At 39.5% G+C, this 26,605-nt stretch overlaps 1 protein-coding gene across 1 annotated transcript; it reads right to left on the minus strand.

Moving 5' to 3' along the window:
• LOC117429151 (TBC1 domain family member 2B-like) lies at nt 1-26,158 on the minus strand. The gene is made up of 13 exons (XM_034048375.3): nt 25,695-26,158; nt 20,971-21,118; nt 14,667-14,832; nt 13,946-14,112; nt 13,415-13,641; nt 10,457-10,801; nt 8,983-9,093; nt 8,121-8,314; nt 7,368-7,859; nt 7,017-7,134; nt 5,641-5,826; nt 5,006-5,127; nt 1-4,352 (listed from the first exon to the last, which is right to left on the minus strand). Exons 1-13 carry the CDS (start codon nt 26,034-26,036, stop codon nt 4,154-4,156), a joined length of 2,817 nt encoding a protein of 938 aa, XP_033904266.3. The 5' UTR covers nt 26,037-26,158; the 3' UTR covers nt 1-4,153.
• Between the last annotated feature and the right edge of the window lie 447 nt (nt 26,159-26,605).

Consider the following 26,605-nt stretch of genomic DNA (forward strand, 5'->3'; position numbering starts at 1 on the left):
TACAAAGAACAGTGTGTTTATTTACAATCTTGCTGCTGATACAAAAACATAAAATCGTGGATGTTTTGATACTGTAACAATTACAATTTGATCATTGAACAGGGTTCTTGTGCAATGAAAAACACAAAATTCTACTGCAGATATTATACAGATTCAGAAAAGCAAGGAAAGATGCCTGCCAGTAACACTGAACAGATACAGCATTGTATTGTATTATAATATAGTACAAGGCTTCTGGGCATGTCAGCTAGCTTATTCAACTATTTCAAAATACAACTTGAATATTCTTTTTGTATGGCACATATTTGAATAGCCAAAATGTATATATATTTTTTTGCAACTATCACTTTCCATAACCTTATACATGAAGCAAAATTAGGTCCTGCTGAAACATTTGTTCAGGTTTTATATAGCTGCTAGACCCAACCATAAAAGTAATGATTGTGCAAAACGTGAGCCTTGAAAAAAAGGATTGAAGCACTGATATTGCAAAAGTATGATCACTGGAGAGGCCAGCTCTCAATGAAGCAACATTAAACAGCCCCATTCTCAGATGGAGTGGAGCAATCTTAACCACTCGTATATACTAAGCAATGGCAAACGTAAAGGTTAAGACTATTGGCCTTTGGGAATGTCTTTATACAAAAGTGGAATTTGGCAAAAAAAAAAAAGTCTCCTTAAAACGTTTACATTTGAAATCAAACTTGTCAATGTTACAAACCTGAAATACACTTGTGTCCTTAAGTAACCTTCTGGTTTTACATTTGAATGTGCCTTTGAACTTTACATTAATCTGACAGATCCTCCCCCATGTAATTACAAGCGATACACAAACAAGACGTGACGCAAATGGAACAGGAATGTACAGACGTGCTCAAATTTCCCTCCACAGAAAACAAAGAATGCACAATTTTCTCTGAAATAACTTGAAACTGACAAAAGTAATTGGCATCCACCATTGTTTATTCCATATTTAATAGAAATCAGACTTTGCTTTTGATTTTTTATTCAACATAATATTGTAAATAAGAAAACAAATGAAAATGGCATGGACAAAAATGATGGGACCGCTAACCTAATATTTTGTTGCACAACCTTTAGAGGCAATCACTGCAATCAAACGTTTTCTGTAGCTCTCAATGAGACTTCTGCACCTGTTAACAGGTAGTTTGGCCCACTCTTCCTGAGCAAACTGCTCCAGCTGTCTCAGGTTTGATGGGTGCCTTCTCCAGACTGCAAGTTTCAGCTCTTTCCATAGATGTTCGATAGGATTCAGATCAGGACTCATAGGAGGCCACTTCAGAATAGTCCAATGTTTTGTTCTTATCCATTCTTGGGTGCTTTTAGCTGTGTGTTTTGGGTCATTATCCTGTTGGAGGACCCATGACCTGCGACTGAGACAGAGCTTTCTGACACTGGGCAGTACGTTTCGCACCAGAATGCCTTGATAGTCTTGAGATTTCATTGTGCCCTGCACAGATTCAAGGCACCCTGTGCCAGGCGCAGCAAAGCAGCCCCAAAACATAACCGAGCCTCCTCCATGTTTCAGTGTAGGTATGGTGTTGTTTTCTTTGAAAGCTTCATTTTTTCGTCTGTGAACATAGAGCTGATGTGACTTGCCAAAAAGTTCCAGTTTTGACTCATCTGTCCAAAGGACATTCTCCCAGAAGGATTGTGGCTTGTCAATATGCATTTTAGCAAATTCCAGTCTGGCTTTTTTATGTTTTTCTTTCAAAAGTGGAGTCCTCCTGGGTCTTCTTCCATGGAGCCCACTTTCGCTCAAAAAGCGACAGATGGTGCGATCACAAACTGACGTACCTTCACCTTGGAGTTCAGCTTATATCTCTTTGGCAGTTATCCTTGGTTCTTTTTCTACCATTCGCACTATCCTTCTGTTCAATCTGGGGTCGATTTTCCTCTTGCGGCAGCGCCCAGGGAGGTTGGCTACAGTTCCATGGACCTTAAACTTCTTAATAATATTTGCAACTATTGTTACAGGAACATCAAGCTGCTTGGAGATGGTCTTGTAGCCTTTACCTTTACCATGCTTGTCTATTATTTTCTTTCTGATCTCCTCAGACAACTCTTTCCTTTGCTTTCTCTGGTCCATGTTCAGTGTGGTGCACACAATGATACCAAACAGCACAGTGACTACTTTTCTCCATTTAAATAGGCTGAATGACTGATTACAAGATTGGAGACATGTGTGATACTAATTAAATAAACTAATTAGTTTGAAATATCACTATAATCCAATTATTTATTATCTTTTCTAAGGGGTACCAACAAATGTGTCCAGGCCATTTTAGAATATCTTTGTAGAATAAGCAATAATTCATCTCTTTTCACAGCTTCTTTGCTTTATTCTATGACATACGAAAGGCATGCAAGTATACATGATAAAACAGCTTTTGATTTCATCACTTTTCAGGAGGAATGAAGCATTATTTCAATGAGCTGTAAGGGTACCAACAAATTTGAGCACGTCTGTATATAAAAGATTTTGATTGGGGACACAATTTGAGTTTATACTGTTTGATCATCTCAACTGGACACTGCAGTGAGCACCAGGATTGAAGAGTAGAACCAGGACATGCAAAACTGGCACGCAAGCCACCACATGCTATGAAAACAGCTTCACTTTTATTGTGCTTGAGTAATGTTTGACAGCAAATAATACGTAGATACTGAAATTGGATAACTAAGAACCACAGTTGTCCAAGTACTGTACATTTTTATATGTTATTACTATTATATATTTAGTTGTACCCCTGTTTTTCCACCTAATTTGAAAGGCCTGTTCCCACTAACAAGCCAAACCAAAGCAACAAATGTTGCCAAGCTAATAAACCTTGGAGACGAGGCCCAGCAAAAAAGTATCTGTCTGCCCAGTAGGGGTCGCTAAAATGTGATAATGTGAACTAACACCAGAGAGTTTCCCTGCGGGACACACTGTGTGCCCCCATCAAGGATTGTCAATTCAGCACAAACAGGATTTGAGCCACGCTTGCACGACTCACCCAGGAGAGCTTTTACTAGGGACCGGAGAGCAGGAATACTGTACATTTTCATCTGATTCTAGGAATACTGCAGTCCAAGCGCATGAGACTCACCTTGGAGATTAAGTGATCCAAGCGCAAGAAAATATTGGAATGAATCAGTGTCTTTTTTTAAATGCATGAGCAAATGTGTCCCTTTTCTATAAACAAGCATTTTGTAACCTGAATCAGTATGCAAGTGTATACTGAACTTTCAAAGCTACTCAGACAAACACAGACATGGGATAAATATGGCTGACTAACATTTCACAAGCCATTTAGCACAGTCCAGCCCCATATAATCTACACATTATAGTTAATGCAAGCTAAAAAAATATATATATATAAAATTATGAAAGTAAGGGAAGAAAATATCAGTGAAATACATTTAAAATTGGCTGGTCTCACAGACTGAAACCTACAGTATTTGTAATGCTTACAAGTAAACTCTTATCTTCATATCAGAATTGTCTCAAAATTAAGAGCAGCTAACCTTCATGAAAATAAATCTACACACAGGGACTTTCTATGCAACTATTGCAAAACACAAAAGTTTGCATCAAGGTCGGGGCTCCCGAGTGGTGCATCTGGTAAAGGTGCTCCGCGTGGAGTGCAGGATGTGCCCTATAGTCTGGACATCGCCGGTTTGAGTCCAGGTTATTCCACTGCCGACCGTGCCGACAGGGTAAAAATTAATTGGTGACTACTACATTTTTTAAAAGATTAAAATAAAAAAAAATTAAAAAAGTTAGCATCAAGGTCTGTTCTAAACGAAACTCTGTATACATAGGAGGCTTGTGTATTAATTATTGCACCTTAACACCTTAAAACTAACAGTTTGCCTTAACACTTTCAATAACCGACAGCAGATAGCTGGAGGACTGCAAAGTGCTATCGTTCAACAATTACTTATTGATACAAATACTGGTAGAGAGAGCGCAGTTTGGTCATGGAATTTCACAGAAGTAGAATTCATAAAACAGAAGGGAGATCTTTCCAGCACAGAGTAACGAGTAATAAAAATGAAATACGGCCAGCGTATTTTTTTAAACAATACCAGACACAGGAATGTTGAATTCTTGTTTTTTTGTTTTCTTTCTGATTTGTGGCAGGGTCTAGTCATTGTCCTCTTCGTCGTCGCTGATAAGCCCCCTCCCCTCCAGGCTGGTGTCGCGCTGCCGCAGGAAGTTCTGCCGGATTGCTTCCAGCTCCGTTAGCTCCAGGCGCACCTTCTCCAGATGGAAGGTCCTGCGGTTCTGAATCTGCCGCAGAGGGAATGGATTCATGCCCCCAAACGCAATGGACATCAGCTTTCTGGTGAAGGAAAAGGTTTTGGTTAAAGAACCTGCAACTTCAAATTTCATTTTCTTAGTTAAGCCAAGGATAGATATAACCTAGGCTAGATCAAGTGTTGTGACGTAAGTCAAAGCCATCTAGTGATCTTTCACTTTGGAAACAAGTTTCCTATAGCTTTGCTGGCAATACACGCCATGGTTCTGGCACATATTAATATAAAAGACAGATTAGCTCATTTAGCCTATACTCATTTCAATCAGAGCACCAGCACTGTTATAAGAGGGAACAAGGTCTGCATACACTACAGTGCTCATTCTCTCCTCCCGAACGCTCCTGAGAAAACGCTGAGATATCACACATAAAAAAAACAAGGATTTTGGTAAAAAAAATAATATATATAATCACGACAAAGGATATAGCAAAGGTAAAGTAATGTGTTTCTTGTAATCACTGCCGGGTGTTCTGCAACACTTATAAAGTCTACCAGCTATTGTTTAGAAAGAAGCAAATGCATTTAAATGTGACTGCCACCCCAAAGCATTATAATTGAGGCATGAACACTAATAGTACAATGCCAACATTTCGATATTAGTGTAGGCAGGTAACAACCTTTCGATACTAAATAGGAACTTTTCAAAGCCACGCTACGTTGCAGCAGCATGTCGGCGTACCTTGCGTCCAGGATAGTGTGTGTGAAGTACCTCAGGTACTTGAAGATAGCCATGGAGTCTTGCAGCTTTAACATCTCCTCCTCTTTGTACTTGAACAGCGCCAATGCAAAACGAAATATGATCTGTGTGCAGAACCACAAAAACACACCACAGGGTATTTAGTGCATTTTAGACAAACAAGAATAACTAGCTTAAAGCACGTTGCTAAGCAGATGCAGAGCTTGATCGAAGGAAAGTAATTCTCCGAATTCAGCTGTTTAATTTAGTTTGAAACGTTTTTCTCCATACATTGTATTTGTTATCTAAGCAGAATACTCCATGAACGTTCATAGAGTGCTGTGGTTAACACACACATTGGCGACTTGTGGGTTTTCTGACCATTCTCATTTGTGGAATAACAACAGTACTCCATACATTTTTACAGTGTATCCTCTATTTATACCATACAGAGGAGAGAATACACAATACAAATAAATCACATTACTTTAAAAGAACCAGGCACACAGTACACATTTTACTTATATTTATTGTAAAATAAAAATTGTTATTTGAGTTTGAAAAATCTTTTTTTTTGTGCACAAGAAGGCATGAATGGGTAATTTTCAGGTGTTTTCCAGTTTTACTGCATGTCTTACCTTTGGTCCCTCGTATAGAAAGGAGTCCCATATCTTAAAGAGGATGTCACTGACCACACTGTCCACAAACACCACCAGGAACCAGTTAAAAGTGATGAGAGAGAAATCCACCTTGTACTGCTCAAAGTGGACATGCAGACGGGGGAGCTTCTCACTCATCAGATCCTTAAATACTCGCTGGTCAACCTAAAGTAAACGGAATGGCAGGAAAGAGTTAGGGCCCACTGAGAAGCAGTCAAATTTCAAGATAAATGTAACCATACAAAACCAGAAAGAGCTTGATTGTAGGAAAGAGCAGTTATATTGTGGTTCTGAGTGCTAGTTTTATGAAAATAATTGTATTCCTCTCTGGCATTTTACTGGTGTCCAAAAATGAAGCCTGTCCATTAGTGTAAGTTGGCTTTTATTTTATTGTAGACTCTTGAGTTGTCTATATGTTTGTCTTTGCAACGGTTTAGGCTTGTGTTCTGTAAAAGTAGTTTTAGTATTTATTTAATAATATTATTAATGATAATTTGGAAGAACCTGCTACAATAAAAATGTCACATAGGAAAGAAAGAAAAACACTGGCACAGATAATTTCTTGTTTGTTTCAGTTTAAAAACATCTGCAGGTCTGTATTTGGGACAAAGGCCAGTGCTTGGGAATTGTGCTGTTCCTGTCTTACAGCCAATCCTTTCTTATCCTGAATGTTCATTTTGCTCAGCTCACCTGCAACAGTGTTCAACCAGTTAACTGCAGCGCTAGCGTTTGATGCATGCATTCAACATGTGAGCAGTACAGTATGCAATCTACACTATGTGCCAGACATGGCAGCTTTTATAGAGTACTGAATAAAAAAAATAAAAAAAAACATTTAATGCCAAGACTGCATAAAATGGCATTTTTTTTTTCATTTTGTTTGTTTTGTTACTTGGCACTTTTTAAAAGTAGCACATTATTACAACAGAATATTAAGTTAGTATGAACACATTTTAAAATAAACGAAGAGTCATTCAATGCAAACGTACCAACAATGGGGAGTGAAATTACTTCAGTAGCATTCTCCGGCTTTGACACAGAAATGATACATCTAAACAAATCGCATTGATGTTTAAAATAGAATACTGCGCCGACAGCACACAGGAAGCAGAAGGATATAAAAGTGAGTGAATCTTCACCTAGAATTTCATATAACCATTCCTGACTGACTTCTTGCTAGTTTTAATACATGAACGCTGTTACTCTTCTTGCAGTAAAAAAATAAATAAATAGGGAAAACAAAACCATAGCCATTCTCCACAAGTTAACAAGTGTCCATCAAAATCCCACATTGTTCTTTTAAAACAGGCAAACTTGGAGAGCCGAAGGCCAAAGCGAAAGCCAATGGCATTTACCTGCGATCCTAGCAGTGTCTTGGTGTAATAGTCTCGTGGCATAAAAACCTCCACAATGGCAACCAGGCACCAGAACGCATCCTCCTGATCTAAATAGAGAAGCGCTACAGCTGCCAACCTGAAAAAACACAAAACGCAAAGAAACAACTGGTTCCATGTTACTAGTTATCTATTTTACAATTGAAATGTTACTTTACGCTACTCTAATATTAAACACATTTCCCAAGTACAAGCAGCCCATCAGGATCATCACATATTTTGTATCATGACCTGCATATTGTGGCATTAGTGTATTGTTACACACCTCTGTATTAGCCCGAATAAGGCAGGTTCAATGTAGCGGGCACATACCGATTAAGACCTTGGCAATATCCAATATCGGGGTTTCTCCAGGAAAACGCCAGAAGGATATTGCGGAGTTTCTGGATGCCCTCCGAGGTGGGTGAAGCATAGTGCTTATTGTTGGGTAATGTCCGTAGGAGGTCCAGCTCGATCTGCTTGGAGGCCGGGTTCTGTTTTTCAAGGGCTTCCTGCAGCAGCTGGTTAAAATAGTCTGGGGGGACGGTGTCCCGAAACTTCTTGACGTGGAAGCAGACGCACCACTTCCACACTTTGGAGCGGTGTTCGTGAGGAATGCCGCTGCGAATCAGGCCCTTGAGCTCGGGGGTGCGCACCATCTCCCTGTTCATGGTGCTGGCTAAGTAGTTCTCCCACTTGACCACCACAGAGACCTCCTGGTCAGTGAAGGAGAGAGACTTGAGGTCCAGGGCTCTCACCTTGGCTACCAGCTGCTCCTCCTCGTCGTCCTCCGGCACAGTCTTAAAACCAAAGACGTCAAACTCACTGTGGGAAGCGAACAAAGAGAGACTGTTTACAGTCACTATTCCCAGGGTGAATTTTGGAACCGAGGAAAATTGGGAGTTTTATTAAGTATATGTATTTAGATTTCTACCAATTTGCTTTATTTGAAACCAGTTCATTTTTAATGCAAGCACATCCTGGTTTCTGTGTCACAGGAAGGGAGGTGAAGCCCAAGCCGGCTCTTTTCAACCCCTATCTTTATGTGTAGCCCTGCAGTGCTGGATTCCATCAAGCAGACTGTACCTGACAGCGTGTGGTTTGAGTACAGTGTGTTCTGGGTGCTCAGGAGTTTCCACCTCCAGCGCGTCCTCCAGTAACCTGGAGATGACCTCGCGGGCCGGGCCCTGCTCCCCGGAGCACACCGGGTTCTTCACTTCCTGAAGCAGGACCAGGTACTTGCTCTCGATCTGGCAGAGCTTAGCTTCCAGGCCCGTGCACTGCGAGAGACGAGCAAAAACATTAGAACATAATCGAGTTCAGAGAAGGCCCTGAAGTATCCCAGTGCAAATCTGTTATAGCTTTTTAATCTTTTATATCTGCTTCATACCTTCACCACTTTCCTCCCTTTCTGAGTTCAGTTTAATTCTGTGGGAGGCTGTCCTCGTTTGCGTCATGTGACACATTTCCTCTATTCAATACTTTAAGCCCTGTTTTTTTGTTGTTGTTTTTTCATACAACAGCTGCACCGTGCCAGCAAGCATTGAGCGTCTTTTGGAATGAGTGGAGAGACCAGCTTAAAAGTACAGTACACTTTTACAACTAAATAAATTAATACATTTAGAAAACCAGTGTGTTAAAACATGTAGGCAAGTAGTTTTGTTTTCGCATTTTTTACAATAAAATCACATACTGAAAGAAAAGCTGCCTCCATATACCCCTGACTTGTACTCAAGACGGTTCTTACAAGTTTTGTGACTTAGTGGACAAGCACTTCTCTTAATATCTAGAAAACTCTAAAATGTGATGCCAGTGTCACTACTGTACTCTGCTGCAGTGATATGTCATTTTAGTAACGCTTAACACTGTACATACATTTACTAAACTATCCTTGCAATAACGTACAGTATGAGTGAAAGGTTTGTGAATTATTTCACCACAGTGTTACCTTCGCCTCCAGGGCTTTTTCTCTTGCAACAGCATTCCTCCTCAGGACAGTTAGCTCCAAAATCTCTTTGTTCAGAAACTTGTTCTGTGTTGTGTAGCCCTGAAGACTGTCCTGCAATTATAATCATTATAACCAAAGTTACGCACTGTCAGGAAACAAAAGCTATTTTCCAAATGATGTTTTTGCAACACAGATTAAAGAAACAGCTGTCAATGATATGAACTTACAAGGCAACATCCTTCTTAACTATTTAAATACTATTCTACAACTGTTTGTTGTAACTTTAAAGTATGGGAAGGAAACAAGCCAGATTCATTGTTTGAAATGATCTGGCTGTTCAGAACACAATGCTACTCATTCAATACCATGGAGTACTTCCCGTTTGTCACATGATGTTTACTGCAGGTACTTAAGACAGTGGTCTAGGTGGCTGCCAAGAACTTAGCTTTCCAAAGAACTCGAGTACATGTTACTTCCCTAAAATAGCATCATTTTAAAACAGCCGTCACAGTGCAACAATAAACAGCTTTCACATGGTAGACATTCGGTTTCATTTTGATTACCTATACATTTGTATCCATAAACATTTCATGAACAAACACATCTAAAGTTAACCTATATTTACTTATAGCCCATATATGCAATTAAATTGAAACCTGCAGGAAAAGAACAAAAAATAGAAACCCGCCATATGCAGCACACACTTGTGTAAATGGGATATTTCACGTGACACATGAATTTCTTGTATATAAAAGCTGTATCTTTGTACTGCAAGACAGCAGACCTGACAGACTTCGATAGAGAGATTATAATAGATGATTGGTTGGCAGGTGCTTCCGTATCCAAGATGGCACAAAACACTTTTGTTTCTATGAGGATCTATCGCTAAAGGGCTACTCTGGAGAGCAGATTTTGCTGCATTCTCAAACCCCCAGTTTCCTCAAATGAATTAGAGATGGTAATGATGCTGAAGTTAGTGCTGTCCTGGCTGCTCCACATACTTTCTCTGTATATACATATAAAGTAGGTCACTGTCACATGACTGGGATTGAATAAGCATAACTGTTCAGTACCAAATCTTTCTTCACACAAGATCAAAGCAGCAGGAACCTCATTTTGGAACAACATAACTCAGAACCAGAATGACTGCTAACACCATAAAATGTAAAAAAAAACATTCAAATGACATTTGAAGCTACTTGCTTTAAACTGAACCAATTACACTTAAGCCCTAAAGCACTTACTGTTATTATTAATAATAATAATAATAATAATAATAATAATAATAATAATAATAATAATAATAATAATAATAAATATATATTTTAAACTAAACCCGAATGGCCCTCCAGGACCGGAAATGGGCACCCCTGGTACAGACACTCACAGGAAGCGCTTACCATAAGAGGCTGGCACCTGAATTAAATCAAAGCTTATGGCACCATCATAGCAAGCTCACGGTGTTCCCTCCTACCTTGAGTCTGTCTAGCTCCTGCAGGTCCTTGCTGGGTATGGAAGCCTCCTCTGTGTGCGAGGAGCTGTTCTTGATGATCACCTCGTCTTTGGCCTGGATGGTCTCCATCAGCATGCCCAGCTGCTCGTTGAGCTCCCCCACCTTGTTCTTCAGAGACTTCACCTCCTGGTGCAGGCTCTCCTTCTCCAGCCCCAGCTTCTCGATGTGTGCACTCAGAGCCTGGATCTGCTGGTCCTTCTCCCTCACCAGCTCCAAACCGTCCGGGGCACCGCCCGGCTGAATGCTGCTGGACCGCTTGTCATACTGGGAACCCCTCAAGGTCTGCTGAAGCAGCCGGACGAGTTCCTGTACCCCGAAACAGAAACACAGAGAAAGGGAGAGCATTGAGTTTCATTGACCCTCATTTTTTTTGTAGTTTCATGCACCTTTCAATATGGAGCCCACATATTGCCTGCTTTTTTATGAAATATCTTGATATGCCCGAATAGATATTCATCCTAAAGCACCCCAAAGTACTCCCAATTTGTGTTCAATGTAAAAGAGATACAGGAATGTATATGCAATGGATATCCCAATTGGACTAAGGAAAATACATATAGGGCAATAGTTATCAAGGACTTTATGCTGAAGTGTAATATGGTATTTTATAAACAGAAAATGAAACAATTTACTCTACAAAAACGAATACAAAGGACATGCAAGGTTTTGTCAACATTTCTGTACGTCTAATCCTGTATCAGAAATAAATGATTTACAATAAGTTAATAGAGTGTGAGTAAGGTCTCTCTTCATGGTCATTTTGAGCACAGTTTGAGCAGCCCAGACTGCACAAGACGACACTATCCAAATACAGACAGAAAACCCTCTGTATATCATTTTGTCTTTTCCCATAAAAGGCCATTGTTAACTTACACCAGAGCCATTTCAACTTTCAAATGAAGGACACAACTACTGTGCATTAATTATCTGTGTGTGGACCTGTTTGCTCGGACAAGACAAGTTAGTTCATGTTCAGCTCAGCTGATGTATCTGGTAACAGAACATTAATATTTGACAAGAAAGGCCAATCCATGTACTTATAGAAGCAAGAAGCAGCACCATCTAGTACACACGTGTTAATTACCAGTAATACAAAAAGAAACTAGATACTTTGTACGGGTTCACTGGTTCACTCTAGGGGGGAAAAAAAAACCCTCATAAAAAAGGGGGCCAGTTAAAACCCTAATTTTGCTGAAGGCGGTGTTTTGTTTCCGTTAGTGAAACGAATGGCAGGTCTATATGTATTCACACTGTACACCCACACACATTCTTTTTTACATAGTTCAGTCTCTTTTCTCAGCCGAGTTGCAAAAAGAGTTGCTGGTTGTGAACAAGTGGTTTCCAGAGTTGTTTTGGCCTGTGCAATGAGGTATGAAGCGTGCTGGTTAGCAACTAGGAAGTGCGTCTGTCTGAATGAAAGCTCAGTTGAGGGTGTGCATACAGAGAAATGAAAACTCAGCTTCAGTTCAAAGCAAAGTGAGCCCCTGTCACAAAGACGGCCGGAGTGGGTGGCGTCAGACCAGATGCAGGAAATAAATAAACAAAACGAGAGGTGTGGTTTGGTGGAGCTGAGCGAATGCTTTCGCTCAGCATTTAATAAATAAACAGAACAGAAAATAAAAGGTTTTAAACACAAAAACAGGACACTGCACTATACGCCAAAATAAAAAGACAAACAAAACGTACTAACACACAAACGGTGCACGGAGACAAACAAACACGGTGAGTACAAAACAACTACTTCTTATTCTTTTTGTTAACATTTACCTCCGCTCCACACCCGTTCTCCACTCTCGAACACCCAACCCACCGCTGCCACTGATACAAAAACACCACATACAACATAACTGCCATTGCCATTGCTCATGTTGTAATTGATAGTCGCTTTCTTGCCCAGCATTTGAGATTTCTGAATTTGGTTACACCTATCCTTGCAATATTGATACAATAAATGTATCAGAGGGGTTGGTAAAGTAAAGTTACAGGATTAAATATACAGTATTATTGTCAACTATAATTGTACCAGTGTCTTAGGTGCTTTAGGTTCTGGTAAAACAAATAACCTGGCATTGTGAAAAGCTGATGCTGGCACTGGCCTATCGCTGCTGATCTAGTTACTGTTTTTTCAACTGACTATAATAAAATAAAATGAGGGAAATTACGTTATTTGAAATCAGATGTAAGAAAAAGGCTTTCTTCTTAGAACTCAGTTTTGTTGTTTTTGGAAGATACCGAAACCATGACGACTGGGCACGGTAACGTGGAACATTTTAGTATACCACAGAGTCACAAGACAGCTTAGCAAAAGCTATCAGGAATTTGAGTTGATTTCCTGTAACTTTAAAATAACCTGCTCATATGACCAGCCTGACTGCTGGATCATGTTGACATGTCTAACAACTTCCGAACTGAGAACAGACATGTTAGAAAACTGGAAAAACCTGCTTTATGTAGCACACACTCCCTGTTGCAAGTCATATTCAAATAGACTTTGATAGAGGACTAATGGTAAGTACTCAATTGGCAGGTGATTCTGTAACCCAGACTATACAGTATGTACTGATGTTTCAAAATTGACGAGGACCTGTTGTTGCTGTTGGATTTAAAACATCTGTTTTTGCTTTCTGAACTCAATGCTATTTGCTCAAAACTGTCTTTAGCACAAACACTGCAGTTACAGTTGTAAAGCGAATAATGAACAACTAAAAGCCCCAAGTCGTTTTTATTTCGATGTTGACATTTATTGGGTATATCTTTCCAAAAAGAAATTGGTAATGATTTCCAGTAGAACTAACAGTACCTCTGGAATCAGCCCGCTGTGCTCTGGCTTCTCTTTCTCTGAACATTTCTACACTCGAGTAATGGATCCCACTTGCTTCTTACCCTCTGGGTTTTCAACTCCTCCTATCCCCATCTTACCTTTTGGCTAGTGTGCTCTTCCTTCAGTCTGGCGAGCTCCTCTTGCAGGCTCTGGATTTTCAGCTGGCTCTCGGAGGGTTTGTTGCCGTTGCTCACACTCCACTCCACCGGGGAGGCCTCGTTGCTGCTCCGGTTTTTGCTCGGTCCAATCATGTCTCTTAGAAACGGCCGCTTCGGTCTCGAAGAATTGCGGCTAAAATCAAACGCGAAGGCAGAGCCTAGGGAAACTACAGAATAAAAGTTAGGCGTACGTTTTTAATATGAAAACCATGCGATCACATGTCAGTTAAAAATATATACAGTAGAACCTGTCATTAATAAAGCAACAGACGTTAATCAAGCAACTGCAACCTAGTATAACAACTCCATCTGAGATGGGATATTTTTACATATTTTGGATGGACTCCTGGAACCAATTCAATCGGCTATGACAGGCTCTACTGTATACGTCTATTTTGTTTGAATGTATTAAGTTGTTCTAACAATGACTCTATTCTTGTTGATTTGATACAGCTTTTACTAAGGAAGCACCTCTGTTTGCCTCCAGTTGGGATTTCCTTGTGTATTCCTGTGTCGCCAGATCCTGAAAGTCTTTCAAGGTGGGGTCAATCATCTCCCACTCCTCACTGCTTGTGTAAAAAACACTCCTCCTGTTCTCACTGCTCCCCCTGCCTGCTCTCAGATGGGACATTGAATTCCTTCAAAGGGAAAAGAAAAAGAACTACAAACATTAAAAAGTACAACATTTTCCCCAGACCACTACAAAACAAAAAGTACCTTATAGTTTCATGCAAGATAAAAGTGTGTATCATTTTCCATTACTGATTTCACCTCAGCAATGTCTTCAGAGTCAATGCATGTCACTAGCTGCAAAACATATTAGTCATTATCCAGGAAAAAAAGTGCTGTGGGGGTTAAGAGAGGGTTTACTGAAGTGAAATGACCAAGTAAGACTACATTACAGAGGGACATACATTACCCCATATTAACAAATAGCCATGTCTACGGTACCAGCTATGACTTGTAACTGAAATACATGGTTGATATAACTATTTATAAACTATTTAAAAAACAGCACATCTGAGTCATACAGTCCCCTCACCAATAGACGTGAACTACAAGTAAGATATATGGAATGGCTTCATTAGCTGCAATCTCGAAGAAACACTTGAAATACGATGTCATATTTGTGTCCCCTGCTGTACAGGTAACTGACAGGTAAGTGGGTGTAGTGGATGGTCAGGTATCTCACCTTAACTCTGTGCCCCACTGCTTCAAGGAGAAGTTGATGGTGGAGGGCTGGGCAGCAGGGTTTCTGGCTGCTCTGACTCCCACAAGCCCTTCTGGGGCAATTTCCATAGCAAAGTCATTGCGGACACTCTCCGTGGAGTCACTAGGCTTTTCATATGAGAAGGCATCTAAAAAAACAAACAGGCTCTCATTACAATACACTTTGTTTATGGTTACTGATCATATGTTATATTTACAAGTCAGTTGGCATACATAAGTTAGCACAACTCCAAAACACAACAGCCATAGAAGAAAAAAAGTTTGGCATTTCTAACTTGACTAAAGCAAGTGTCTATTAGTTTGATTAAACTACCCACTAAAACTCCTACTTAGGCAAGAGCCTGGTTTCTTATTTGTCAAGTAAATTATCCAAAAATGTAAAATACATGGTTATTTTTCCTTTATGTGGTTTTGCTGCTTCCCATAACCTTAGCCTGCTACGGAATCACTAAGTTTTGACACAATGATGATGAATGGGAAATAGCAGACATTCTTATTGTGTTAAGTAAGTTGGCTTACTGGGTACATTTCTCTGGAATCCCCCCAGGGTGCCACAGTACTGTGGATTAATAAAGTACAGTTTCTTTTTCATCCCTTGAATGTTAACCTTCCAGAAGGTCTCAGGAAACAAAAAGCAAATGTCTATTGTTTTCAGATCCCTAAAAGTCTGCAACGTTTCAAAAATCGCCTTAGGCTTGCAATCCGTTTTAAAAAGGACACCAAGAGTTTAATGTGAAACTGTACGATTATAGTAGACTATCTGAACCAGTTGGAACTGGTTCTGTTCAGCTTAGTGATCTGTTCTGTTAGCTGACTGGGATCTGTAAGACAGAAAAACAAATCCTTGTCTAGTCTTTGTTTACTGTTTTTTAAACTTTTATGCAAGTCAAAAAGACACAGCTGTACGTAACCATCACAGAAATATGTAGTACTCTAGTCATTGTTTTATGTTTGATACAATTTATATGTGTACTTTTACCCTGCACTTAAATCCAATTAAGTTATGTGTATCGCTCCAGGTTCCTGATGTGATTAAAAGCTTGTTTCAATTTCAAATCGAAAATTGGACAGGATTTATTTATTGACACTTAACAGCAGCCAATAACCACTCTGGGCTCTCCTCACTGATTGGTAGATATGGGCATCTGGGGCGGGTTTAGTATCCTAGGAGATCTCAACTTATATTGTTAAGCGAGTGAACATTTTGCGAGTGTCCAAAATGAATAAAATAAAATCTACAATAATTACTGCAGCGGATCGTGTTCAATTATTTTGCATTCTACTGGTGGCGGCACTTAGACTGAGACAGCAATCAAAAACTAAAAAGGTTGCAAATAGTGCATTGCCTCAAAACGAAAAGGTAAAAAAAAAAAAAAGTTTCTAAAACAGCGGCACGTGACAACGTAGTAATGTTAAATATTATTAGTTTCGCTCAAGACAGACGGCTACAGTTGGGACTGACTTAAAACAAAATGATATGTATAAAATACATTAACAAAGCAGGTTACTCTTGATCTCTGCATCATCATCCTGTATTTATTCACAGACACATATTCTCAATACCTTACAATTGTTACAATATATTACATTATTTCACATTATACAGATATCACATTATTATTTTTTTTTTTTTACATACAATTACCCATTTATACAGTTGGGTTTTCACTGGAGCAATCTCGGTAAAAGTACCTTGCTCAAGGGTACAACAGCAGTGTCCCCTACCTGGAACTGAACCCACGACCCTCCGGTCAAGAGTCCAGAGCCCTAACCACTACTCCACACTGCTCTTGATGCTGTTGCTGTTACTGGAATGCAGAAAAATATTAAAACACACGTAGATGAAGGCAACAAACAGTGCTTAGAATCCCGTCTCGTTGTCATGTGAACGGTCTACTGTTATTATATATAACAAAGAAAAAAGTGTGTCTGTTTTTATATGTATATCTATACACAGACAGAGATTTTTTAAGCTGCTACATGCCAGAGTTTAAATGTTCATAAAAATGTTCCAAAATGCACATCCCTGGAGTTTCTTAACCTTTGTGTTAAAATGTCTCTTTGATGGATGGGACGCAAAATGTTGGGCATGTGCGTTTCAGGAACACATGAACAGAAAAGCTAGCGCGACCTCTGGGTCTAGTCATTGTATTGTCTCTCCTAATGAGCCAAGTACAACTGGTCTTGTCAATATGGCCAAACATACAGGTTGTCTTTTTAAAAATACACTACCTCTATTGTACCTGGCCAAGTTTTTAATTTGTTGGGAAGTTGAAATCCGAGGTCTTGTAGCCAACCAGATTTAATGGAGACGGGTTAAAAATGTACATGCAAATGCAATGGCGGTGATCTGTTTAAAGAGTAAGCAGAATTCCGAAAAATATAGCGTTCCACGTCCCCACGTGTTGCTACAACTGCTTAAAACACAGGCAGTCTGAAACCAGTTGCTGCAGATTTCCTGTCTGAATCTGTGTTTAATCACAGCTCCGGAGTGTTTGTCTCTTATATTTTAAATTTGATGTTGTGTGTTTGCAAAATGTGTAAATAAAGATTTACATCAAACAACTTAAAATAGTCGTTCTATCTGTGCGGCAGTCAAAAGGTTAAGGAAACAACAATATTGCTCCAATAAAGAGGTCAGCTCTTAACAGACTGGACTAATCACAGGCATGATGTAATACACATGATTCAATTCGAAAGTGTGGGAAAAAACACATTCATTCTCCCGGGCCACAAATATTTCTCCAACTACGGGCCAAGGCACTTAGCTCTTCTGCTGCTCAGCATCATGCCCAGCACTATTAACTGCATCACGTTATCAATAGTCTTTGCACCTGGTGGTATGTAACTTCTCCAGAGAGCAGAACAAGGAACAATGGCCAGGAACAATTGATTCCCTCTCTGGACAGCTGAGCAGCCTACCCTGGGATGTATTAAGGCTTTGCTCATTCCATAGTCTATTGAACCTCCATAACAATACACACAATTCTTCCCACAAACTATTTGGCGCTACAATAAATTGTTGCGTAGTTTTTAAAGGAGTGCTAACTAAGGCTTTAACTTAACTTTATCACTATAATCTCCTTCTGTTCTGTGCTTATTTAATTGTTTTACTTTACAAAGACGTAGAGTTGTTCTTGAAAATATTAAGGCGAGGCTGCTCTTCCTGGCTTGCTTCCTGTGTAAGACTCACTTGTGTGGTCTAAAAGTGAGGCTTTATTTGGCAGGACGGCAACTGACCTTTAGCCCAGGAAGTGGTACCAGGAAAAAGTAAATGTAGACTCAACCATAACTATTAAACAATCCATAATGCTAAAATAAATATTACAAATTCAATCACAAACATGACCTCGACACAGAGAAAGGCTACTGGTTGAAACATTGGTCACTGAAGACAATAAGAACCAAATGAAAAATGTATCCAGTTTCTTTTAGTATGTCGTCCCACTTTTCATGCTCGGATCTTCACTTCTGAAGTAAAAGTGCAATTCAAAATATATAAATAAATAATTTAAAAAAACCTATTACTGTTGTTTATACTTGCAAGAGGTAAACAAATTGCTCATTTATCCTCACCAAGAAATGGTAATTTGCAATTCTCTTTAACCCCTGTCTCTTTATATATAAAAAGAACAAAATCATCTCAATTCCATAGTCACACAATAACCATCCTGCTTCCTCGCCTTGTGTGTTTGGGTTACTGTAACTGCTGCTCCTCTTGCTGTTTTAAAGATGCTGGTGTAATGCGCTGCTTACCAAACAGTCTGGCAGTCTGCTAAATTGAAAGCAAATGTGACCTAAAAATCTCTTCTTTCTTTCTCTGCTTTAGAAGCTGGGCTCCATTAGCGGCGCTGAGCAGACTTGGAGACTAGCCAGAGTTTCAAGGCAAAAAGCAAGTACTGCAAACAGACCTACTTACAGCATTTACATTAGAGTATTTCCTCATCAGTCTCTGGGGGGGAGAAAACAAAAAAAACTCAACTAAATCTCCTAGGTGCTACAGGAAACTACATTGGGCCTTCTGAAAAACAACATGCCTAATTAAAAACCAGACATGGCACAGCCATTTTCAAGGTAATTTGCTGCATCATTCTCATTAAAATCTCAGTCACAGACTGAATTTGTTTTACAGATGCGTTGTAGAGATACAGTACATATAGGACATTTTAATACACATAGTGTTCGGAGTAAAATTTGTAAAAAGTTGTCGAACCACATTCAGGGAGTGTGTCCTAAAAGGAGTTCACACAGTGAACCCTAGCTAACACTTTAAACTCAGCACAGAAACCAGGAGTGGAGGACACCGTTGGAAATGAAAAGGCGACAGAGGGGAGGAGATGCTTCTTTACATTGTGTAAAAGTGTACTGAATGAGTTACCAAACCACATTGTTGCTGTACTTAATCGCTAATTATATATATATATATATATATATATATATATATATATATATATATATATATATATATATACACACACAGTGCTCTCTCGCTATAACGCAGGTCTCGGGGGACACACTATCACAATATAAGCATTATAACCGAAGAGCGTTATAAATAGGGGAGGGGGTGGGGGGCACCGCGGGACACATAACACACATCTGACTAAAATACAAAATAAAATAACCCCCCCTCTATAGTGCACATATAGTGAAGCAAACATTTTTCTTTCCGTGAATTAACCATGCATAAAGCACCATGTAATCAATGCTATATTTAAAAAAAAAAAAAAAAAAAAAAAAGGTAACATTCCCACTTGTGGATCATTTTAATTAGCAGTTTTCAAACTATATATATCCTGTCTAAATGGCGGTCGGGAGTTCAGTTCGAAGCGACAGACAGGCCAACCAAGTGCGAGAAGGAGAGCGGGTCAGGCGAGGGGAAGAGGGAATGGTCTTGCCCCAGGTTTGGCTGCTGGAGCGGGGCTGAAGCGAAGCTGAAGCGTCTCGTCTCCCAGAGAAAGCTGCAGCTCCTCTTGCAGCAAAAAAGTAAATACATTAGGAAAGATAAACACGTAATAGGCCTAATATTTATTTAGTTATAAAACGAATGCTGAATAAGATGTCTGTGTTATAAAGTGCCAGAGCAGCTTTTCTTCAGTTCAGGTACTGTATTTACTGTAGAAATACTGCATGAATCACTAGTATAGGGAATTAGGGGGCATGCTGTAGGAGCGTTCTATCCGAGGCGTGTTATAACCAAGAGCCTTATAGCAAGGGAGCACTGTGTGTGTGTGTGTGTGTGTGTGTGTGTGTGTGTACACACACACACACACATATATATATACACACACACATGACCAGACCGAGGCTGGCGGTCACTTAGAGCTTGTGCTGGTAAATTCTTGAAGGTTTAGGTTACAGATGTAAATTACTTGATAGAGGAGTGCATTTCTCTGCATTGTCACACACTGCTTGCGATCCACCTACACGGTTCCTTGTTTCAGCAGCAGCTACCTAACCAAGGCTGATCACAACAAGCTACAGCCACCCGATGCAACTGTGATATACAGACAGAGTGGAAGTGGTCTTTATATAATCTGATACACTCCACAGCTTGTGCTAAAGTGCGTGCTTTAAAATGTCATCTTACTTGAATAAGAGCTTCTCTAGATCTATCTAAAAACGTAGTGCGACATACCGAAAAGACACAGACAGAAACAGGGGGCTTCCATATAACCCCCAGATTCTAAAAAACTCTTAATAACGACACAACTTTCTCAGCAAGTCCCATTAGCATTAACACGGCTTATACAGATATATTGACAAATTTGTGAAGTAGACTGACTGACAGAATAAGGACAGCGTATGATACGCTCAGTAACCTAAGATAAAGAAGGTTCTCATCAAGTTTCATTACAATTGGACAAGTGGTTCTCTAGATATGAAAAAATGTAAGTTAGACAGCCTCTACATACCCCTATATTATAATTCATTCAATAGCTTAAACGAGGTCCGTAGCAAGTTCTATCCCAATTGGATAAGAGGAACTAGATATTTGTAAAAACATTATTAGTGGAAGTCAGACTGCCAGCCATCTCCTTATATTCCAGATTCCTTACACTTCAGTATATTGTAGGCACCCATCTGTATCAATCAGCCTCAGAAAGGCATGTCGAAACGTACGGTCTTCACAGGAATCACAGTTCAAGCTTTGCTATGAGGGTTTCTTGCTCTGTGCTGCACGACACACCCTTTGCTTGTAATGGTTCTGTGTTTCTCCAACATCATAACAGTGAGAATGTTATGTCATCTTGTTTTCTTCATACCTGTATCCTTGGCAACCAGTCCTGTTGGAAGGTCTGGCAGTGTGGGGGAGTTCCAGCTATCCCTGGCCGCTCCTCGAGTGTTACAGAACTCCCATCTCTTCTGCTGCAGCTGCTGTAACCAGTATCTCATCACCTGTCTGTTGGGAGCCTGCGGAAATCAATACCACATTATTCAATTTCTCCGATATTCATCAAGATATGGGTCACGTTATTTCAGATTACCTTTAACCGCAAGAGTGAAAAAGTTATAAGTTTATACACGGCCTTGATGTCTGTTGGTGTTTTTTGCCAAATGAATTACCTTTTTATTGTCAGTTCCATAAAGGCAATTTAAACATGTAGTTTAAATATTTGGTCATTGATTTTCACAAACAATTAAAACATGGTAAAAGCTCAGGTTACACAGCTGGATTTTGGGTTGAGTAACTGCAACATCTGACTTGGTTTGTAATCAGTCACATATTCACATTAAACCGAGTCCAAATGTAAAAACTCTTCGCTGCACCACCTACATTTAACCAACTCAAGCTACAAGGACGTTAGGCCTCATTCCTCAATGCTTCCCAAAATGAAAACAGATTGTGGGAAATGCCCACATGCTGTCACGGCTGAGAAGCTTTTGCTCGGAACAGGGGCCACACTGAAGAAGTTCAACTGTTCTTCACACCTAGCTGTGTAACCTCTTTTAAACGTTTACCATAATAAAAGCACAGCAAAGTGTAATACCAGGGTAAACTGTGGTAAATGCATAGTATAACCATGGGAAGAGTGTGGTAAAAATCCAAAAATACAGAAGGTAAACTTTTATAAGGGACATATTAAAAGATGGATGCAATTTAAATAAAACAACGTTGCTATACACGCTACACTAGGAATAACAAACTACTGGGAATGAGAATTTTGTTACCATTTTAACAAAAAAAAATAGATAACAGATTTTAAGCATCAAGAGGTCCCATAAATTCAGTGGCACACGGAATACTATCCATTTCCTTTTTGGAACAGTCACCACGGCAGAAGAGAACTCGTGCCATACACAGTACTGCATTAAGAAATGCCACAAACTACATTTTTGTATTCGAAAAAAACAATCTGTAACAGTTTATTTAAAAGGTTTGTTAAAATGAAATAGATGAAGCAGTAAAAGGCAGAAGCTTGACAGTATTTCTTAACTTCCTACTTCGAATTAACAGGCTTTTGAAACCTCAAGGCCCTCGCTCAAGAGGAAAAAAACAGGCCTTAAAAGCAGTCAAAAACCCTGCACTTCATAGAGCACACCATTTGAGGCTCAGTTGCAGTATTTTCCTTCCTTACCTGGAGTATTTGTTTGTCAGTTTGGTTTTCTCTGTTGGTCTTTCCCATCATTAACACTGTAGGACTTGAATTTAATGGTTTGCCAAAGAAACTAGTTTTACTTGTCTCAAGACCCTTGCTGCGGGACTTACACTCTGTAACCTGTTTCAGAATGAAGTTGCACTCAAAGCAGACTCATTCGAGGGAGAAGCTGACGCAATAAGGGAACTTACATTACAAATGGCCTAATCAGACTTTGAGCATCAACAAAGTCAGTTCAGCTATACATTGATGCTTCAAGATGCTGACATCATCACATCACAACCTCATTACTTATTGTAATTTCCTTGAGCGGTTGTAATCATTGAGGGCTTAGTTCGGCCAGGGTGTCCTCGGCACCAGCAACCTCTGTAGTCTGGCCGGACGCCTGTGGGTTTGCCTGTAAGCTGCCCAGAGCTGCATTGTCCTCCGACGCCGTAGCTCTGAGGTAGCTGCATGGCGAGTCTGCAGTGTGAAAAGAAGCGGTCGGCTGACGGCACATGCTTCGGAGGACAGCGTGCGTTTGTCTTCGCCGCTTCCGAGTCAGCGCAGGGGTGGTAGCGGTGAGCTGAGCCTACATAATAACTGGATATTCTAAATTGAGAGAAAATAATAAATAATTGTTGACTACTAAATTTTAGAAAAACAAACAAAGCATTAATATCATACTGTTATCAGATACGCAATTAAATATCTACTTGCTGAAGCGGTTTTTATTTTAGCCAGCGAGGTGTTCACGTGTGGCAGCAATGCACTAGCAAAAGCCACAAGGCAATGATGTCAGCTCCCTAGCAACAAGACTCCTATGTTGGGAATGGATTCTTTCAATGTAGCGGGTTTGTACATTTGAGAAAGGAGAGGAAGACTCATGAAATTAATTGGAGACTGAAGTTGATGAGAAGCAATTACCCTCCGCAGTACAAATTTAAACTGTGTGCTGCTTTTTATATGAAAAATGAGAAAGCGGGTTGCGTAGAGGATTTATATTGGACCCTGACGCCCCTGATAAAACGATGGAGTGGTTGTACAGTATTTGTTAGCCCATTTGTTTTTCTATGGGTCTCTCGCTATATCGCGGTCCTCGATATATAGTGGATTTATATTGGACCCCGACACCCGCGGTATTATTATTATTTATTTCTAAGCAGACGTCCTTATCCAGGACGACTTACAATTCATTACAAGATAGCACATTATTTTTTACATACAATTACATTATTATTATTTTTTTTTTTACAGATTATTTTTTACATACAATTACCCATTTATACAGTTGGGTTTTTTACTGGAGCAATCTAGGTAAAGTACCTTGCTCAAGGGTACAGCAGCAGTGTCCCCCACCTGGGATTGAACCCACGACCCTCTGGTCAAGAGTCCAGAGCCCTAACCACTACTCCACACTGCTGCACTACATTGAGTGGGTGGCGAATTTGGTGAGCTACAAGGAGTTATCACAATGAAAGCGATACACACAGTACCTCTATTCCGATACGATACATCATGTAAAGAAAGCATCATGATTCACTGATAAACAATTAATGGTTACACCCCTAGAGATAATGATCCAAGCAGTAACACCAATAGAGAACCATTCAGAACAGACATACAGGTTTAATTTTCTGTTGCTTTGCAATGTCTTACTCTTTCTTTGTAATATTTATCTGTCGACTGGGCACTTTGTGAACTCTGGCAGTGATAACCATGTAACTGTAATTTGCTTTATGACTGTGCTGAGATAATGCATAGACAGGCAGTGTTCTACTGCGCATGTAGTCACTTAAATATGATTCATTAGATGAACATTTTCGTACAGAATGTTTTATTTACCCAGAGTGGTTATCCTTATACAGCTGGAAGTTGCTTTCAGGCAGCATTCTATTTTGTTTTACGTTGTTTAATTATTTTACTGTTGGTCTCCAGTTCCTCTGGTAAGATGTAGGATGGAGGAGTCACTAATCAGTATTTGTAATTTCATGTGTTAGTTCTGCCCTGCCTGGTGAGCACTTGTCAGAAGGTGGTAAAAATGCCCACTTTTCATGACCAGATATTTTACCACCTGGGAGATGACCGATAAAAAAATATCAGTGTCATTTTTAAAGTTTATTTCAAGGGCTTTCCAACGAAAAATAAAAACATAAATAAATAGACACAAGCAATGCAGCAACCGAGGTATGTTAACCTGAACTAGAATACTGTACACTCAATACATCTAGAAAAACTAAAAGAAACAATTCAGGCATGGAAATAAGACTCCCGTTGCATAGAGGTGGAATCCATTCCTGATTTTACTATGAGTACAGAGATGCTACTTTAAAAGTACTTAAGGAGTTATCTCATTATCATAAGTTTGGAAAAGGTACCCCACTCAAATGCCCAGTCACACATACTATTTTAAAACTAAAATGTTAGACTGTGTTTCTATTAGTTTAAAATAAAAACGACATTCCAATATGCCATAGCTGCTAGGTCTTACCACGTATCCAATATTCATTAAATTATTCATTGGCGTTTCTTATTCTATACTATGTGTACATATAGTTCGGATTTTGAATTTGCAGCTGTTGCAGGGATTTATGTTACCGTCATACTTGTGAAAATCCCATTAACTGACTGAGATATCGGAAATCCATAATAACAACGCAATTACAGCTTCAGACATTTCCTGGACGGGAAAGGACGATGACAATGTTACAGTAAGCTACCAAATACATCACATAGATTGTGTACAGTTTTCAGCACAAAGCAATAACCAATTTCTAACCAAAATGGGAAGGGGAACTAAATATACAGTTTCACTTTCTTTCAACATTAAATGACCTGTAGATATTGATCAGGTTAAATATAAACCCCGAAGCTTCTGAAATACACTAGCGGTATACTCTCACCACTACTTTATTACTTAGACCTATTTTATTTTCTTTAAATGTACAGAGCTGTATAGCACCTCGTTCACAAGAACTTCTTCCAGTGTGGGTGTTGTGTGGGCGTTTGAATTATCTCGCTTGCAAACATGCCTCAACATTGCTGTCACTTGAGTCTCAGCCAACAATAAAAACTCAGCGCGGAGGTGAAGGTATTTGCATTTCACATCATTTCTACCCATATCCATATGTGGATCGTTTATGAGTCGCAACTCCGAGCAAGTCCCAAATCTCTCCACTGATTTACATTACACTATAAATATAACATTAAGCCAGCATTGAACGCCTCTCCCAAATAAATGAATTCCACTGCATTTAATAGTATAATAATACTACTACGACTACTACTATTACTAATAATAATCATCATAATAATAATATATGCAAATATGGCTCGGACAACCACATATTGGTTCCTAGTAACATTAACACTGTTTTGTTACAAATTCCAAAATGTAACAGCTGGTTTACCTTGAGGATAAAGTCATTTCCAGATGTATGGATCTCAAACTGCCCTTCATCGCCAGCGTCCACTTCATAACTAAAGCAGGCATCGGCTATTTCAATATGTCCCAGAGGTAGGGAGTCTTGGGGAGTCTTGAAGTAATATAAATAGCATTTTCTGGGATCGTAGACAAACCAACGGTTTTTGAAACCCCTCAGTGGCCCCTTCCCAGCTAGCTTGTTCAGAAACCCGCATAATTTCGGGGGTTGGTCCTTGGTGCTTTCATTTTCTGTCACTTCCAGGGGCCTCACAGTCGTAACCCTGGAGTTTCGTGCAGAACTGACCTCACTCCCATCACCTCCATGCATTTTACTTCAAAACTTTCTTCTTCTTGCCCAGGTTCAGCGGATACAAATGTATACTCACTTCCAGCCTCATGACTGGCCGCTCATAACTCGTGGCGCCGCAAAGCACCATTGGAGTTGTAGTTCATTAACCCTAAACATACATAGTTTGATATTTCAGTTTACAAATTGCAATACAAGCTGCACTTATTACTTTAGTTATACGAGTTTGCTGTGTATTAACTCAGGTCCATTCACAACACAATTCCCAAGTGCTGTAAATGCTGGGAAATCCACCGGTGGCTTATCCATAGTAAAATAATTTAATTGATCTTACCCGTCGTGCACGCCTATTCCCTATTAATCACATGATGCGTTAGATATATTATTTCAATATTTCAATATTTCATGCATGACAAATTGGGGAACAGTAGCCTTACGGTTTCCTCTAAGTTACCGATCTTGGGTGTCGCACAATGCGCTCAGACCCCTTTCCCTTTTTTAACTTTATATTTTTGTGGTTTTTAGACATTTTTAAATTTGTTTACATTTGTTTGGTTTTGTGGGTTTCTTTAATTTGAGATACATGGCTA

This window comes from Acipenser ruthenus, chromosome 24 (genome assembly GCF_902713425.1).
Source record: "Acipenser ruthenus chromosome 24, fAciRut3.2 maternal haplotype, whole genome shotgun sequence".
NCBI lineage: Eukaryota > Metazoa > Chordata > Actinopteri > Acipenseriformes > Acipenseridae > Acipenser > Acipenser ruthenus.

What these genes read in the sequence shown, in the direction of transcription:
- LOC117429151 (XM_034048375.3), bottom strand. Translation starts at nt 26,036, where the DNA reads ATGCATGGAGGTGATGGGAGTGAGGTCAGTTCTGCACGAAACTCCAGG. An exon ending in AAGAGCACACTAGCCAAAAG is followed by an intron (nt 10,802 to 13,414) that starts GTAAGATGGGGA and finishes TTCGGGGTACAG; the next exon opens with GAACTCGTCCGGCTGCTTCA. An exon ending in CACACTATCCTGGACGCAAG is followed by an intron (nt 4,353 to 5,005) that starts GTACGCCGACAT and finishes TTCCTTCACCAG; the next exon opens with AAAGCTGATGTCCATTGCGT.